Source organism: Anomaloglossus baeobatrachus, chromosome 4 (genome assembly GCF_048569485.1).
Source record: "Anomaloglossus baeobatrachus isolate aAnoBae1 chromosome 4, aAnoBae1.hap1, whole genome shotgun sequence".
NCBI lineage: Eukaryota > Metazoa > Chordata > Amphibia > Anura > Aromobatidae > Anomaloglossus > Anomaloglossus baeobatrachus.
Window position 1 is genome coordinate 215851294 of NC_134356.1, and position 18758 is coordinate 215870051.

Genomic DNA, 18758 nt, shown 5'->3' on the forward strand with positions numbered 1-18758 from the left:
GAATACCAGACCACAGCTGTCCTCTTTACCTTGGCTGGTGATCCAATTTCGGGGGACCCCGTGTTTTTTGTTTTAAATTATTTAGTTAATTTAAAATAACAGTTTGGGGGGGCCTCTGTTTTGGATTACCAGCCAAGGTGAAGCTGCCAGCTGTGGTTTGCAGGCTGCAGCAGTTTGCTTTACCCTAGCTGGCTACAAAAGATAGGGGGACCGCATGTCATTTTTTTTTTATTTATTTATTTTTTGGCTAAATACAAGACTAAGCACCTTAGTGCCACATGACAGTCACAAAAGGGTGCCAGCTTAGAATATGCAGGGGGTAAGACATTATATATGTATTTCTTATCTATCTATCTATCCAGCCCTCCATTCATTCATTCATTCATCCCTCTATCTATCTATCCATCTCTATATCTACTCATCTATTTATCTTTCTTGCTGCTTCCGTTTTTTGCGGTCCGCAAAAAAACCCGGAAGGCACGCAGATGTCACACGGATGCCACTAGTATGCATCCGTGAAACAAAAGGACCGTTTTTTGTGGCCCGCAAAAACGGAACGGTCATGTGAATGTAGCCTTAACAGCAGTCGCTGCCTGCTGCCGATCACATGTGACCGTGTGCGGGCTGTGTGTGCGGGCTATGTGTACAGGAGTTCAGCTGAGTTCAGATCAGCTGACTCAAGTGTCGGCCGATCAGGCTGGGGCCACACGGGGATTACTGCGATCCCCTCGCATTACACTCAGCTCACGCTCAGTACAGCAGAGCTGAGTGTCATGCGTGTGTCCCTGCGACTGAGGTCCGACTGTGCGAGCAGACCTCAGCTGCGGGGGGTGGTCTTCCACTCGAGGGGTGGGCCAGCACTGAGGAGTGGTGGGAGGGATTTCTCTCCCTCTCTCCTCCGTAGTCCACCGATGTACCGCAAGTGCAGTGCGATTTTTCTCTCACCACATACACTTGAATGGGTAAAAGAGAGAGTCTTGCATTACAGTTGTAGCATGCTGCGATTGTTTTCTCGGACCAATTAGGGCGGAGAAAATAATCACTCATGTGCGCTAACACACAGGCTAATATTGGTCCGAGTGGAATGCGATGTTTTATCGCACTCCACTTGCACTGTTTTTCTCGCCGTGTGGCTTAGACCTTACTTGTTTTGTGTCCCCCTGCATCCATCGCAGCGTGTGCAGGCTGGAGTTCAGCCTAGTTCAGATCAGCTGACTCCAGTGCTGGACTGAACTCCGCTGACCTCACAGCCCGTACACGCTGCAATGGATGCAGGGGGACACAGAACAAGTAATCGGCCGACACTGGAGTCATCTGATTACTTGGGATGAATTGAGCAGTAAAATGCTCTGGTGCTCGATGGGCGAAGCCCATGTCGATTTTTTTTTTAATAATTCACTAAAAAAAAAATCACATTGTTTGTGGGCTCCCGCTGCATTTTCTATTGCTAAGGGTAACCCAAGCAGCTACTGGCTGCTAGCCTCCGCTGCTTGGTGTTACTTTCACTGGCAATAGAAATCCAGGGAAGCATTTTTTTTTTATAAAGGTTTTTTGCCTGAAAACTTTAAAAAAAAAAATGACGTGGGCTTCGCCATATTTTTGTATGCTAGCCAGGTACAGCAGGCAGCTACGGGCTGCCCCCAACCCCCAGCTGCCTATTTGTACCCGGCTGGAAACCAAAAATATAGAGAAGCCCTTTTTTTTTTATTTCATGAATTTCATGAAATAATTAAAAAAAAAATGACATGGGCTTCGCCGAATTTTTGAGTCCAGCCAGGTACAACTAGGCAGCTGGGGATTGGAATCCGCAGTGAAGGGTGCCCAAACTTTCTGGGCCCCCCGTTGCGAATTGCAGTCCACAGCCGCCCCAGAAAATGGCGCTTTCATAGAAGCGCCATCTTCTGGCGCTGTATCCAACTCTTCCAGTGGCCCTGGTGGCAGGTGGCACGCTGGGTAATAAGGGGTTAATACCAGCTATGTTTTACCAGCTGGTATAAAGCCCGAGATTCTTAATGTCAGGCCAAGTTTGACCTGGCCATTAAGAATCTCCAATAAAGGGTTTAAAAAAAAAAAAAAAAAAAAAAAAAGACCACACAGAGAAAAATACTTTATTAGAAATAAATACACAGACACAGTAGGGACTCCATGTTTATTACTCCCTCTCACCCCTCCACGATGGAGAGATTTCTGTACTGACCATGCCAGGAGAGAGCGAGGGAAAAGAGAGAGAGCGGGGGGGGGGGGAAGAAAGCGAAGGGGGGGGAGGAAAAGAGAGCGCGGGAGGGGAGGAAAAGAGAGCGCGGGGGGGAGGAAAAGAGAGCGCGGGGGGGAGGAAAAGAGAGCGCGGGGGGGAGGAAAAGAGAGCGCGGGGGGAGGAAAAGAGAGCGCGGGGGGAGGAAAAGAGCGCGGGGGGAGGAAAAGAGCGCGGGGGGAGGAAAAGAGAGCGCGGGGGGAGGAAAAGAGAGCGCGGGGGGAGGAAAAGAGAGCGCGGGGGGGAGGAGGAAAAGAGAGCGCGGGGGGAGGAGGAAAAGAGAGCGTGGGGGGAGGAGGAAAAGAGCGAGGGGGGGAGGAAAAGAGAGCGAGGGGGGAGGGAAAAGAGAGCGAGGGGGGAGGGAAAAGAGAGCGAGGGGGGAGGGAAAAGAGAGCGAGGGGGGAGGGAAAAGAGTGCGGGGGGGAGGAAAAGAGAGCGAGGGGGGGAAGAGAGCGAGGGGGAGTGAAGAGAGCGAGGGGGGGGAGAGAGCGAGGGAAAAGAGAGGGGAGAGGAGAGAGGGATAAGAGGGGGGCAGAGAAGAGGGGGAAGAGGGAAGGGGGAGAAGAGTGGGGGGAAAGAACGGGGGGGGGCAGAGGTGCTCTGTCACCAACTGTCTCCACTCTGTGACTTGTGGTGCAGGTGACAGAGTGCAGACAGTTGGTCCCATGCAGCAGGACAGATGGCAGAGCACAGCGGTGACATGCCTGTCAGTGTCTTGCTGCTGGGAGGAGCAGATGATCACACTGCCCGACACCGGCCGCTCTCCTGACATCGCAGCAGAGCGGGCGGGTGGAGAGTGTGATCACATACTTACGTGCAGGGGGGATTCAGCTGAAGAACCCCCCCCATTGTACTGCACACTGGCGCCCCGTGCCTCACCATCTGCAGGACGCCGGCTCCACACTGACGTCCTCTGGATCCTCCCCTCGATACTGGGCTGTGATGTGCGGTAGTCACCGCCCACAGCCCTGTCACTCAATCTGAGTGGTGCCAGCCTCCTCTGACGTACCCGTCTTGTTTGAGAGCCCGGAAATGCCGGGACGTCAGAGGATGCTGGCGGCCACAGCTCCAGGGCGTCATGTGACCGGCACTGAGCGTGCAGGATAGCGCCGCTCAGTGCCAGAACTGGAAACAGAAGACTATGGAGAAAACGCCTAGAAAGGTAAGTAGAACTCCTACAGAAAATAAAAAAAATGGGTGAACCACCCCTTTAATTAATTATATTTCAAATATTCCAACGGACATGAGCTCAAACAGGTCTATAAGCTGACGTCAGCAGTAAGTATATAAGGCAAACTGGACAGATTTCGATAAAGTGATCTGTTATCATGCTGTCTATATGAAACCTAACCCCTTCACCCGCGGTTAATTTTCCGTTTTTCGTTGTCGTTTTTTCCTCCCCTACCTCCAAGAGACATAACTGTTTAATTTCTCCATCAATAAAGCCATATGGGGATTGTTTTTTGTGGGATGAGTTGCATTTTTGAATGGACACCATTCATTCTGCTCCATATTGTACTGAAAAAGGGAAATAAAATTCCAAGTGCGGTGAAATTGCAAAAAAAAGTGCAATTCTGTTGGTTTTTTTTTTCATTTATCATGTTCATTATATGTAAAAATGAACTGGCATTATGATTCACCAGGTCAGTACAAGTACGTAGATACCAAACATGTATAGTTTTACGTTTAAGTGGTGAAATTTTTTTTAGAACTATGTATAATTTTATATATATATATATATATATATATATAAAAATAAATATATATATATATATTTATAAAAAAAAAGTGCTTGTCACCATTTTCTGAGACCCATAGCGTTCTTGGGCTCAGTGCTTGCTTATTTTTTGTGCCTTAAACTAACATTTTTACTTATACCATTTTTGGGTAGATGCGATGAAGCCAAGTGCGAAACGCGCATCCGGGCACATCCAGGCACCGTACACTTTATGGTGAGTAATCAGCTGGTTACATTATGCTGTCACTTATTTTCTGCATACAGTCAGTCTCTGAAAGTATCCCAACCATTGGTTTATATGACTTTGGAGATTTAGCTATTATCACACCATTCCGATGTCAATTTAGAGTATAGGGGATTTTTGTGACATATCATGTTGGCACTTTTGTCTGATGTTACTTTGTTTCCGCTGTATACCTTTCCCCTTTGGATGCTCTGTTGGGCCATTTAGCTTCGTCCTCTCCTCTGCTTTTGGGAATTTCTTTTGTATTTAATTAGAATATATTTTTCGGAATATTTGTATGACTGACTAGAATTATAGATGTAAAAAGTTATCAAATAAAATAGTTTTTTATACTACAAAAAAAACCCATAAGTTTTGACTTTCACTGTACGGACAGTTCAGTATGAGCTTCAGTAATATAAAGGTGCTTAAAAACTCCAGGTGCTGTCTCAGTTTTGTTTTAATAAAAAAATGTTGTAGGTGCTATTGAAATGTGATCAAAAGGGTTTCTAGCATTTGAAAAAGTTTAGGACACTGAAAACTGAGGCTAATAAAGGCCAGAGGTTTTATTGGCCTCGAAATGAACATGATGACAAAAAACTCAACCCTCTGAAACCTGCAGCTTTTGTGCAGAATTTCCTTGGGAGCAGGATAGCTAAGAACTATGCTGAACTAGTAGATAACATGCTTAAGGTACATGAATAGAGATGAGCGAATCCATGGAAGTTCGGATGCGGACGTATTTTTTAAAACGTTTTGGCTTGGGACCCGGACATGACCTGAACACCATTGGAAGTCGCTAACTGGACATTTCGGGTCTCCGCACACATGCAGCCAGCCATAAACAGATCACTTTCAGGGGCGGGTAGGCAGGGTTTTTCCATTTTTGTTTGGTGCACACTATATCCGATCATGCTATTGTTACCCCCAGTGTGAACCGTTAAAACACTACAAGCAGCTCACACCGAGCACAGCGACGCTCACGTATTTTGCATAGAACGCATCTGAACTCCAAACTCTGTTCTTTTCTTGTTTTTTTTTGTAAAGTCTATGTTTGATATGAACACTGAACCTGGGGTTCATTCTTCTCTATATAGGAACAATTTGGCAAATATCATTGAAAATGTATCTCTTACGTTCCCATCTTGACTTTCTTCCTCCCAATTTGGGACATATAAATGAACATAGATATAGGTTCCATAAATATGGAGAACAAGATCAATAATATACAATAGAGAACAAATATCAATGCCACTATAATCCCAAGATGATGGGGGACTACTGCTATTTTTTTGCAACGGGCATATATGCCTGCTCACAAGCGCAAAAAAACAGATGCCTGAAGCCCTTTTACTGGGTCTTGCTCAAGTAAGACTTTTGAACTGGACTAGGAGACTTTTTGAAATGCTGTTTTTTCATTACATTTTTGTATACCCTTTACTATGAAAATTCTGATGTAGATCATGTAATTGTTGGAGTAAAGGGCACTTTACACACAGCGACGTCGCTGGCGAAAGCACCCGCCCCCGTCGGTTGTGGGTCACGGGCAAATCGCTGCCCGTGGCGCACATTGCTAAGAATGGTCACATGTACTTACCTGACTGGTGACGTCGCTGTGGCCGGCGAACCGCCTCCTTTCTAAGGGGTGGTTCGTGCAGCGTCACAGCGACTTCACTAAGCGGCCGCCCAATAGAAGCGGAGAGGCGGAGATGAGCGGGTGGAACATCTCGCCCACCTCCTTCCTTCCTCATTGCCGACGGCCGCAGGTACGGTGAGGTTCCTCGTTCCTGCGGTGTCACACATAGCGATGTGTGCTGCCGCAGGAACGACGAACAATCTGCGTCCTGGAACAGCAACGATAATTGGAATTTGAACGACGTGTCAACGATCAATGATAAGGTAAGTAATTTTGATAGTTAATAGTCGTTCGTGCGTTTCACATGCAATGACATCACTAACAAGGCCGGATGTGCGTCACGAATTCCGTGACCACAACGACATCTCATTAGCGATGTCGTTGCGTGTAAAGTGGCCTTAAAAGTCATTCTGCACAAAATTATTGAATTCATTTGGCCAAACTTACGCATAAGCAAATTTCTTGATTTGTTACAGCAATTCTGACTTCAGATTTAGAATATATACACTCGATTTAGTATAGGACATGTTGGTTTTGCCCAGTAGCAGACATTTTTTTGGGTTGTGCTGTGTAATCGATGCTCACACAAGGATACCAAAACATTATGGTTTATACTTCACAAAATTGTACATCCTACTGTACTTGTGGGTTTTGTTTTTTTTTTTTTTTACGAAAAATAGCCGGGTTTTTGCCCTTATGCATTTTTTTCTATGGGTGAAACAATGCTGCCAAAAATGCTGAAAGAATTGACATTGTTGCAAATTTCAAAAAGCATCGGTTTTCCAGTTCAGTCAGAAAAAAGTGTGCGCTTCAGTTTTCTGAAATGTCAAAGCCTTTGATGGTACTGTAAAAGGTAGCTATTAGTTTGTATTAAATAAAAGCAGCAAAACACAATGTGTGACTGTAGACTATTCCCTCTGACCTGTGGAGTATGAATAGGAGTGACCAAGTGCATTACTACACCGGCTTGTAGAGAAGATAAGGAAAATTTAACACAGGTAGCTACAAGGGTTGGATTATTTGGTAGCTCTACCAAAAATATCTCTAACCATGCAGCATATGGATGTAAAATATGTATGTCTAAACCAAGTGACGAAAAGCTTGAAATTTGTTACAGATTGAACAGAAATCTAAAAATACATTACAACCCTAAAAGCATTGTCTGTTCTAAATCCATAAGTCTGCAGTTTCTCTGTGTTAATGCAGACTTAAGCTGGCTTTACACGCTGCAATGTATCTTACAATGTGTCGGCGGGGTCACGTCGTAAGTGACACACATCAGGCATCGTAAGGTACATTGCAGTGTGTGACAGGTACGTGCGATTGAACGGTAAAACATTCATCGCACGCACGTCGTTCATTCCTCATGGATTGAACGTGAGGTTGTTCAATGTTCCCGAGGTAGCACACATCGCAGTGTGTGACACCCCGGGAACGATGAACAGATCTCACCTGCCTCCTGCGGCTCCCGGCCCACAATGCGGAAGGAAGGAGGTGGGCGGGATGTTTACGTCCCGTTCATCTCCGCCCCTCCGCTTCTATTGGCCGCCTGCCACGTGACATCGATGTGACCCCGAACGTCCCTCCCACTCCAGGAAGTGGATGTTCGCCGCCCACATCGAGGTCGTATGGAAGGTAAGTACGTGTGACGGGGGTTAATCGTTTGTTTGGCACGTTCAAAAAATTGAACGTGCCGCACATACGATGGGGGCGTTGCAAATCGCATACGATATTGTATGCGAAATTCCAACGTGTAAAGCAGGCTTTAGGAATCCTCAGAGCATCACTCATACTGTGCGGTGTGAGGATTCGTCGGTGTCTGACCTAGGATTAGCAATTACACGACCATGAGTATGTGATATGCACATTTCCAGCCACATTCTGACTATTGGGATGCAACCTCACTCAATACACTTGCATTGAGCGTTCCCGAACTCCTCTAGTTGGAATGTGGCCGGGATTGTGCATATCACATACTCATGGTCGTGTAATTGCGAATCCTAACTTGGACACTGACTAATAGTCACCCCGCACTGTGTAACGTGAAGATTCTCAAGTCTGCAGTCACATAGAGTAACTGCAGCCTTACGGATTTAGACCCGACATCACCTTTAACTTACGGATAGTGTATTACAACAAGTGTTATAGCAAAGAGGAGCATTCATGGTTCTGCAAACTGTAATCTCTCAATATTCCTTTGATAGCTAATCGCCACTATGTTTCATATTCTGGATAATGTAGGCTTTGCAACAGGCACAGTACAAATGTACAATAAACTGCTATAGTAACATACAGTGTGTCCACCCATATCCTGTCCACCGCCATTAACTTGAGAATGGCGGCCGCTATAGGCATAGAAGTGGTGTAAAGGTATAGTAAAGTATCCATGCGCTAAGCAATGAAACCACCTATAGTGCCACCTGGTGGAAAACAATGGAGCATTTTTATCTTGAAAATGGAACGAGATAGAAAAAAAAAAAAAAGTAAATTACAAAGTTGTAGGGCATCATCAACTCAATACGAATCAACACCTTGCATACAGAAATGCTATGATTAGAACGTGTCAAACTCACAAGGCTGCGGACGTGAAGCGATACCTCATGGAGACCTTCCTACAAGTCATTGGGTATGGTGGCTGCGTGGAGTGGCCTCCACGCTCACCTGACCTGACCCCATTGGACTTCTTTCTGTGAGGTCACATCAAACAGCAGGTGTATGCAACCCATCCACAAACATTGCATGGCCTACGACGAAGTATCACAGATGCTTGTGCAAACGTGTCACCTACCATATTGCACAACGTGCAGCAAGATACAGTATGCTGTCCAGAGTCCAGATGTGCATTGCAGCTGGCAGTGGCCACTTTGAGCATCAAAGTTAAATGAGCGCCATATGTGTGACCAGCATTAAATGTTTTTGGGTATTTTTGGAGGGAGGGTGTGGGGGGGGGGGGGTCATGGGCTTCATATCATAGCATGTCTGTATACAAGGTGTCGATTCTCATTGAATTGATGATGCCCTACAATTTTTTCATTCACTTTTTTTCTCTCTCTTGTTCAGTTTGAGATAAAAATGCTAACTCCATTGTTTTCCACCAGGTGGCACTATAGGTGGTTTCGTTGCGTAGCGCATGGCTACTTTACTATACTTAGACACCACTTCTATGCCTAGAGCTGCCACTCTCAAGTTAATGGCGGTGGACAGGATATGGGTGGACATACTTGTTGCATCATAGGAACTTAAAGTGTTTGACAAGTCTACCAAGTGTTTGTTAGCAAATCATGAGTTATGTAGTAGATTGTGTAGCCTACTGAACCAAACTAAGGGCCAATTTTAAACACTTAAGGCCCCGTCACACTAAGCAACATCGCTAGCAACATCGCTGCTAACGAACAACTTTTGTGAAGTTGCTAGCGATGTTGCTGTGTGTGACATCCAGCAACAACCTGGCCCCTGCTGTGAGGTCGTTGGTTGTTGCTGAATGTCCTGGGCCATTTTTTAGTTGTTGCTGTCCTGCTGTGAAGCACAGATCGCTGTGTGTGACAGCGAGACAGCAACAACTAAATGTGCAGGCAGCAGGAGCCGGCTTCTGCGGAGGCTGGTAACCAATGTAAACATCGGGTAACCAAGAAGCCCTGTCCTTGGTTACCCGATATTTACCTTTGTTACCAGCCTCCTCCTCCTCCTCTCACTGTCAGTGCCGGCTCCTGCTCTGTGCACATGTAGCTGCAGCACACATCGGGTTAATTAACCCGATGTGTGCTGTAACTAGGAGAGCAAGGAGCCAGCGCTCAGTGTGCGCTGCTCTCTGCACGTGTAGCTCCGTGCAGTGGTAACCAAGGTAAATATCGGGTTGGTTACCCGATATTTACCTTAGTTACCAAGCGCAGCATCTTCCACGCGGCGCTGGGGGCTGGTCACTGGTTGCTGGTGAGCTCACCAGCAACTCGTGTAGCCACGCTCCAGCGATCCCTGCCAGGTCAGGTTGCTGGTGGGATCGCTGGAGCGTCGCAGTGTGACATCTCACCAGCAACCTCCTAGCAACTTACCAGCGATCCCTATCGTTGTTGGGATCGCTGGTAAGTTGCTTAGTGTGACTGGACCTTTAGGAAGCCTTTGCAGGTGTTTTATGGTAATTCAAATTTTCTGAGATAATGAACTTTAGGTTTTCATTGGCAGTAAGCCATAATCATCAACATTAACAGAAATAAACACTTGAAATAGATCACTGTGTGTAATGATTATATAATAGGAGTTTCCCTTTTTGTATTGAATTACTGAAATAAATTAACTTTTCATGGTAGTATCCGTAAAAGTGACAGACAACACACTGATGGTAACCATGTGCCGTCATTGCTTACTGATGTATGGCTTGACAGTATATATATATATATATATATATATATATATATATATTATAAAAAGCTGAATGTATGTGTGTGTCTGTCTGTCTGTCTGTCTGGGATTGGCATCTTCACCGTCGCAGCTACAGCCACAAAATTTTACACACTCACACTTCTGGACCCAGAGCGCGTTATAGGCTATGTTTTGAGGGGACATTTTAACCCCGCGCTTTACAGTTATTCACCAAAAAACCTGCCTCCATTAAAGCGAATGGAGCTGGGAGCCAGAGTGCAGCCAGAACTTCAGAAGAATGCGCAGCCACGCCCTTAAATGGAAGTTTAGCGTGTCACAATGCAGCCAGGGAAAGAGACAGACACAGACAGGGAAAGTGGCAGACACATACAGGGTAAGAAACAGACAGACAGGGTAAGAGACAGACACAAAGAGACAGACACAAAGAGACAGACACAAAGAGACAGACACAAAGAGACAGACTGACAGGTTAAGAGACAAAGACAGGTAAAGAGACCAAGACAGACACAGGGAAAGAGACATAGGGAAAGAGACAGACAGGGAAAAAGAGGGAAAGAGAGACAGGGAAAGTGACAGAGATAAATAGTCAAACAGAGAAAAAGATTGAGATAGACGGAGAAAGACAGACAAAGAGATAGAGAGAGACAGAGAGATACATACAGAGTGGGAGACAGACATTATAATTAAACTTATATCTATTTGTTTTGTGGTTTTTGTGTGCAGAATACATTTTAGTTAATACATTCTATTTTGTTAACAGCCGTTAACATATAATTTGATTCCACGGCGTTTTACATACAATGGCAACACTGTCCCCATTGGGGCTCACAATCTAAATTCCCTATCTGTATGTCTTTGGAGTGTGGCAGGAAACCGGAGTACCCTGAGGAAACCCACGCAAACACGGGGAGAACATACAAAACTCCTTGCAGATGTTGTCCTTGGTGGGATTTGAACCCAGGACCCCAGAGCTGCGAGACTGCAATGCTAACCACTGAGCCCCCATGCCGCCCTACCGCAATGCTGATTGATTGACTGCTCCCTGCTGCCTAACTGCCCCCCCATGAGACTGCTGCATAAAATGTATCGTACAGAAAATTTTCAAATTACACAAAATAAAAAAGCCTAAGAAAAATCTGAGGCACGCAGAAAATACTGCATGGTTCAATTCATAGAACTCTATACTTGATTTTTTAATTTTCTTTCTTATCATCATAACAGCAGATCATGTTTCCTTCCATCTGATAATAGAAGGGTGAAAGGAACTTAATTAAAATTGCATTTAAATGTCCAAATCAGAATTCTGTAGAAAATACCAGGAACCTTTCTTCTGCCATTTAGTCGGGGTTACTGTGCATCTTAATGCAGGGCGCTAGTGCCCTCTAGTGGCAGCACAATGATTGACAGGGAGACCAGAAGACAAGTTTTGTAAACTTTATTTTCATAAACAATTTGTACAGTAACATTGCACCGCGAATTCCTGACTATCCGCTGAACTCCGCTGCAGCAGTGTGACGTGTGGACGGTAGGGGAACGGGACTTCTGCTCATTTCAGAACTGTAACTCTTGGACTACACATTCTGAAAATATTCACAATTTTCAGGGACAAAAGACAATTAAAAAAAAAAGCATTTACCAAGACATCTGCTGCTATAATAAAAATAAAAGGCTTCACAGAGCCAACAGAATAAAAGTAGTGACGGGGGGGGGAAACATTCACCATTCCCATATGTGAACACTCTAGTGTGGCTAGATCAGCGGATACTTCTTGGTAGAAAACCCCTACATATTTCCAATATTAGACTCCCCAAGTAACTTATGTTAACTAGGGGCAATGTGTGAATTCAATCCATATGGCACTCTTAACTCTTCAGTGTCCATACTCTTCAGTAGATAGACTGCGTAGTAGAGGTAGATGACATGGAACTTTCCATCTTTAATTACAGGCTATGCATAGATATCAGGAAAAGCACAGGTAAGGAATGTAGAATAGTCATAGGAATTATCCACATCAATGTGAGATCTTTAAGGAGGCCTTTCATTGTCTCCAACGGCAGCGTACTGGTCTGTGGAATCAAACACCTAGGATCTATTGACGATTTCTCTCGATCAATATCTAACTAACTAGAACTATAAAACTTTCTCCATCGTTGAAACAAATGTACCTGGCTAAAAATAAAAAAAATATATAAAATGGGGGTTCTAGTCTCTAATCTCCATCTTACTGCTCAGATTCTTTCCAGTTCAAGTGAGCACCCATTTGGAATGACGTGTAGTGAAAAGGAGGCGACCACATAGCTGTGCAGAACACTTATCAAAAGGCAAAGGTGCACGATAAACCTGGTCATAAGCACACACCGGCTGCAAGGCGTTAATGGACGTATGCACTTTATGTCCAGACTAAACTAAAAAAGAAAGAAAAGAATCTCGCCACAAAACACACAGACTTAAAATAAGACATTAAGAGTATTAACAACAGCAAGGGCAAGACATGGTCATTCTAATCCACCCTAGATATAAAAAATGGAAAGCCACCAATACAGCCAGCAGTTGTGTCCTCGTTTTGTCCAGTTTTGATACTTTGTAGCGGGAACGCAGCAGGCAGTGATCCAATAAGACTTTAGTGAACAATCCATATGTTGGCATTTACCATGGCATATTAGCTTAACAGGACTTCCTCCTTAGTGTTCATGGTTGTCACGTGGGCGTATTGATCGATGACAATGCACATTCAAATGTCACGTACTATACGGGATAGGGACTTCTGCTGAAGGTATTGTGGCTGTGGCTTATAGGGTAACCTTATACCAAGGGTGGTAACTAATACTCACCCCATCATAAGTCTTCAGCCAGACCCATTAATATGTCAGCCTTTTATCTTGGAGACCTATTCCATGGCGCTCTTACCACAGCTGGAAATACCAATACTTTCATATTAAACAGAGAAAATACCCGCCCCTAAACAATAAGCCTAAGCAAAAATACTTTTAGTCAAATTTGCATGGGCAACCCTAAGCGCTGAATGATTCATGGACGTAAGCCATTAAGCTGCAATGGCTCCAGTGTTTGACAATACAGGGAAAAGGTTACTGGCACCACACACACACACCATGTGCCCGGAAAGGTCCCCTTCGTTGTGCCACGGTGTGACCATCAGAAGTTGGTTGAAATGGTGTGCCGAGTCTTTTCATCTTGTTATATAGATATAATATATATACTATGTTTATAAATATAAATCACTGTCACACTGCCCTTTATCGTACATGCACTTATTTACACCATGGCTTCCAATGCCAGCCCCTCCATGCCCAGGGAGGGAAGGAAGCCCAGGCAGGAAGTGGGAAATTAAGTCACAGAATATGGCATCACTGCCCACACAGCAGAAGGGAAAATAAAAGGGGTTTGACCACTTTTATCCCAATAACCTGCCACAAAATACTATTGAGAGAAGGGGCATTCCTGTGAGAGTCCATTGCCGAGTCTCTGTTACAGTGCAGTCCCATAAGGCAGGCTCCAGTGTCCGTAGTGGCCGGGCTGAGGGGCACACAGGGCAGTATGTCACCAGTTTGCCTTCACAGCTTTAATATCGCTAATTAGATTCTGAGCCAAGCAGATTCCAAAAATCTAGAAAGAGGAGAGAAAAAAAAATGAGATTACATGGGGCTTTTTAATGCATCTCTTAAAAACATTTACCATATAAGATGTGACACTTCCTACATTGCCACAAGTTTTCCAGTTTGCATCTTCCTTGTAGCATTATTGTAGGACTTCCTAGAATGTGCTCATTAAAGGGAACCTGTCACCAGATTTTTCACTATTAAACTAAAAGAATCACCTTCTGCAGCTCCTGCGCTGCTTTCTATGAAGGTGCAACTTGTGCCCGACTCCCCTTCCAGACCCCAAAAATAACTTTATAAAACCTGGCCGTTAGGTATGCCAATTACCTTGGTTGGCCAGATGGGCGGACTCATTTTCTGCTCTTTTATCCCCCTCCTGGCGCTGTTCGCCGTCCTCCTTTCTTGATTGATGGGATAATGCCTCCGTCATCATCCTCGCACCTGGCAGTTAGGTCTGCTCGTGCAGGCGCAGTTCGCTCTGCCATATCGCCGGCAGAGCAGAAAACATAGCTGGCCTCGCTCGCACCGGTGATCTAAATGCGCAGTCACGAGATTATGGTCGGGTACGAGCATGGTGCTGGTGAGGTTGGCGCTGTGCATGACCTCACCAGCACCATGCTCGTACCAGCCCATAATCTCGTGCCTGCGAATTTAGTTCTCTGGCCAAGTTTCACAAAGTTATTTTTGGGGTCTGGAAGGGGAGTCAGGGAAAGGTGCACCTTCATAGAATACAGCCCAGGATCTACAGAAGGTGATTCTTTTAGTTTAATAGGGAAAAATCTGGTGACAGGTTCCCTTTAAGAGGTTGAAATCCTACTTTTTCTGGGGCATTGTGTGAACGCGTGTAAAGCATTGATTAGCAGAATTTGGTGAAGGTTTTTCTTAAAAGGATTGTATTCACGGGTATGAACACTTATCCACAAAACAACAAAAGTTGACCCTTATGGGTTTTTACAGTCATTAAATTTCATGCTGTTTTGCTTTTGCAAAAAGAAAACTAAGTTCTAACTCAAAGGTCTGTGGCTGCCAATGCACAGTATATAAAGTGTCTCCGGCACTGACGACTGTTGGGTTTTAACAGCAGATTGCATAAAAAGTAAAAACTCGCAGGATACAACTTCTGTAATGGTACGATCAGCAGCAGGAGCACGACGAATATACCCAGCTGATAGGGTGACGTAATGCACTATATAGGCATCCCACAAAATGTGATAGCTAGGTCCGCAACCATGTACTCTTAACACTTATTAACCAGTATGTATTTTAATTCATTATTTTTAACTATAGGACACACCTTACAATAAACAGCAGAAAACAGTAAAAAACATTATCGACTAATTACAATTTTTCTGTCTGCGTTTGTAACATTGACCCCATGACTTCCTAATTTTAATGTATTAAAGGTACAATATTGAGATTATACAGTGTGTCCACCTCCATTAATTTGAGAACGGCGGCAGCTATAGGCATAGAAGTGGTGTCTAGGTATAGTAAAGTAGCCATCACTTTTTTTTCTCTCTTTCTGTTTGAGATAAAAATGCTATCTCCGTTGTTTTCCACCAGGTGGCGCTATAGGTGGTTTCATTGCGTAGCACATGGATACTTTACTATAGCTAGACACCACTTATATGCCTCTAGCTGCCACCTTTCTCAAGTTAATGGCGGTGGACAGGATATGGGTGAACACACTGTATAGTTAGTATTTCTGCACCTTGTGTATTGTACACAACGACAGATGTTGTCGAGTATGTCATGTAAAGCTACTCAAACACACTCAACTCTGCTACATCATCTGATCCCCTCTCTCTGGTGGAGAAAGGGCAATTTTCTCACTGATCAGAAAGAATGCTGCCGTGTCCGTGTTCTCTTCAATCACAAGTAGCCGTCTCTAGATAAAGGCTGGAGTCACACTTGCATGTGACTCGTGTGAGGATCGCATCTCCTGGACCAGCCACCAGCTCTCCTGACCTGGGTGTGTCAGCTTCATGTATTTCTAAGCAGTTGACATGCTCCTGTCAGGAGAGCCGGAAGCCATTCCAATCCGATGTGATGTGATCCTCCAGCCTGAGTAGTATACACAGTTCAGCAATATTTTTTTTCTTGGTATCAAGTGTTTCTTACAGTACAAAAAAAATACAGTATGGTCACTAAAAAGTGGATCTTGAGCAAAAGTAGAAAAACAAACTAGGCATCACAAATACATCGCTGCTTACTATAAAACTATTTTATCTCCCATCAGGATGAGAGTCAGAAAAAAATATGAAAGACCATACTATAAAAAAAAAATAAATAAAATATCAAAAAGTAATACATACATGAAAAAAAGTGAAAATTACAGCTTGTTTGACAAAGAACAAGCCTTCATATAACTGTCCACTGGACAAAAATAAAAATTCTGGGTCTCAATATAGTGTGACCCCAGAGTTATTTGTTTTAAAGAAAATTTGTTTGTTTTTTTAATGTTGCACAGAAGTAGTAAAACATAACTAAAACTGGATCATGTCAAAGCATTGATCTGCAGAATAACGTGGTCAATAAAACAGACAGAATTAGGCTATGTGCCCACGTTGCGTTGTGTCCCTGCAGAAATTTCTGTAGCGATTTGAACAGCACACGTGCGCTTCAAATCGCTGCAGAAACACTGCATAATGAATGCAGTGAAAAGTCGACTTCATGTGCTCTGGATGCTGCCCCCACCATAGACAGAGCGGGACCTGCATCCAAAGCGCACGGAATAAGTGACATGTTGCTTTTTAGAACGCAGCGATTTGGCAGAATGCAAATGGCTGCGTTCTAAAACTGAACGTGCGCATGGATTATGCACAATCTTCATAGATTGTGCTGGGGACGCAGGACGCATGCGCTTACGCTGCAGTGCTCAATGCAGCGTAACTGCATGCAATACGCACACGTGGCACAGAGCCCTACTGTTTCTTTTGTACATTCTGCCTCCTAAAAAGAATAATTAAGTGATTAAAAAGTCCAATGTGTCAAAACAAGAACATTAAAAACAACATTTTGTCATGCAGAATTCTTACACCATAAAGCTATATACATTTAATATCATAATTCTACTCAGCCACAAAACATGTGTAAATGGTGGAAAATTGAATACAAAAAAACAAAAACAGATGTGGAGGAGAAATAAGACAATAATTATGGCAATGCAATCGGATGCTAATCATAGCAAAACCATAAACTGCCAATAATTATGCCTTGCGTGACATACGTTTTGCCTCGCTTTCTCAGAAGGGGCGCCCTTTCTGGGAAAGCAAGGCGAAACGTACGTCAGGGGTGGCGGGACACACGGCCAGGCACTCCAGCAGGAATCACAACTATACTGAAGGTAAAACTTTGTAACATCTTGTGTATCTCTGAACCAGCAAGGCATAATTACCGGCAGTTTATGGTTTTGCCGTCATTAACATCCAATTGCAATGCCAGAATTATTGTCTTATTTCTCATACACATTTGTGCTATATATTTGACAATGCAGTGGGATGTCCACCGTTAAATCATCACACGAGAATCGGTCTATGCAGATTGTGCAGCCTGCTTTATTCTGTTGGCAGTTTTTTGAAACACCGACACTTTTTATAACTTTATAATGACAAGTATACCGTATATGCTTAGTATCTAGATAATATGTATTTAGGAAATGTATGTTAATTATACGATGAGTATTGTTTCTAATTAAAAATCTGTGATCTATCTATAATTCACACTACATATCATTTTTATGGATACTTGTGTATTTGTAAACTACTGACATAGTACTATTTTTTTTTGCGCAATAGTGTTAGCATTTATTAACTATTAATTATTGATTTAATTATATTTATTGCACTATGCACTTTATATAGTATATGTCAAGCACTTTATACATTCGGACACCAAATTGTGAATGTTCATGCACTCTATATATGCATGTAGTCATTTTGAGGTGTTATGCGTAATTGTGTGAATATATAATATTTAGTATTTTTTTTAATGATAAATTCTGGTTCGATTATAATCATTGCACCTGCCACTTTTTTCTGGTTTTTAAATAGCTTAATAGAATACCTATATACTAGCCACTGGCTATGGTTAAAAACCAAAAAAATAGAATTTGTTTTTCACCTATGACCCTATAAACTGTTGCGTTAAATTATCCCTGGTATTGGCAGTGTCCTCCTTAGGGGAAAAGGAAGTGAATTAGGTGTATACAGTGTCCACACCCAGTTCACTTCCTTCCTATATTTCAGCTAGATCCAGTATGTTTTAAGTAGATGTAGAATAAGGATGTGATATCCGAAACGCGTCCTCTGATTGCCATATGGATCTTGTTTTGAACATTTTCAATACATTTTTGGATTTTATTATATTCCTGGACTTGGATGCTGGATTCCTTTTGATTATCTGTATTGTTATTTCCCATGCTGTATGTATGATATATTAGATAGATATTTATTGGTTCCTGGACTTCAAAAAAAAACCACGGTTTTCCCAATTTTAAAATTGTCAGACTATAAAGTGCACTTTTTAACAAGATAAGCTCCTGCTAAAAAGTGTGTGCGTCTTATAGTGTGACGAAAGCTCACTGTGATGGAGGTTCACACAGATACCCCGTCCTCCCGATCACAGAGAACTGCTCTCTCTCCTCCTGCCACACACTGATGTATGTGATCGGTGCAGAGCGGAAGAGGAAGCTGATCAGGATCACAACGGAGGCAGTACCACCAGCCGAAGGACAGTAACTATAGATCCTTCAGCTGCTCAGCATCTATTCAGATCAGGAACTGCAAGATGTGGTAATGTATGGCGTGTGTTTTATTGAATGAATGATGTATGTATGTATGTATGAATGAATGAATGAATGAATGAATGAATGAATGAATATGTATGTATGAATGATTTAAGGAATATGTATGAAT

At 43.4% G+C, this 18758-nt stretch overlaps 1 protein-coding gene across 1 annotated transcript in view; it reads right to left on the reverse strand.

The window, feature by feature from the left end:
- Positions 1 to 11643: 11643 nt before the first annotated feature.
- The window catches only part of TSPAN17 (tetraspanin 17), a 111848-nt gene continuing 104733 nt past the window's right edge, over positions 11644 to 18758 (reverse strand). The window contains exon 8 of the mRNA XM_075344654.1: positions 11644 to 13849. Within this exon, the coding sequence (XP_075200769.1) occupies positions 13784 to 13849 (66 nt within the window). The 3' untranslated portion in view covers positions 11644 to 13783. The remainder of the gene's footprint in view (positions 13850 to 18758) is intronic.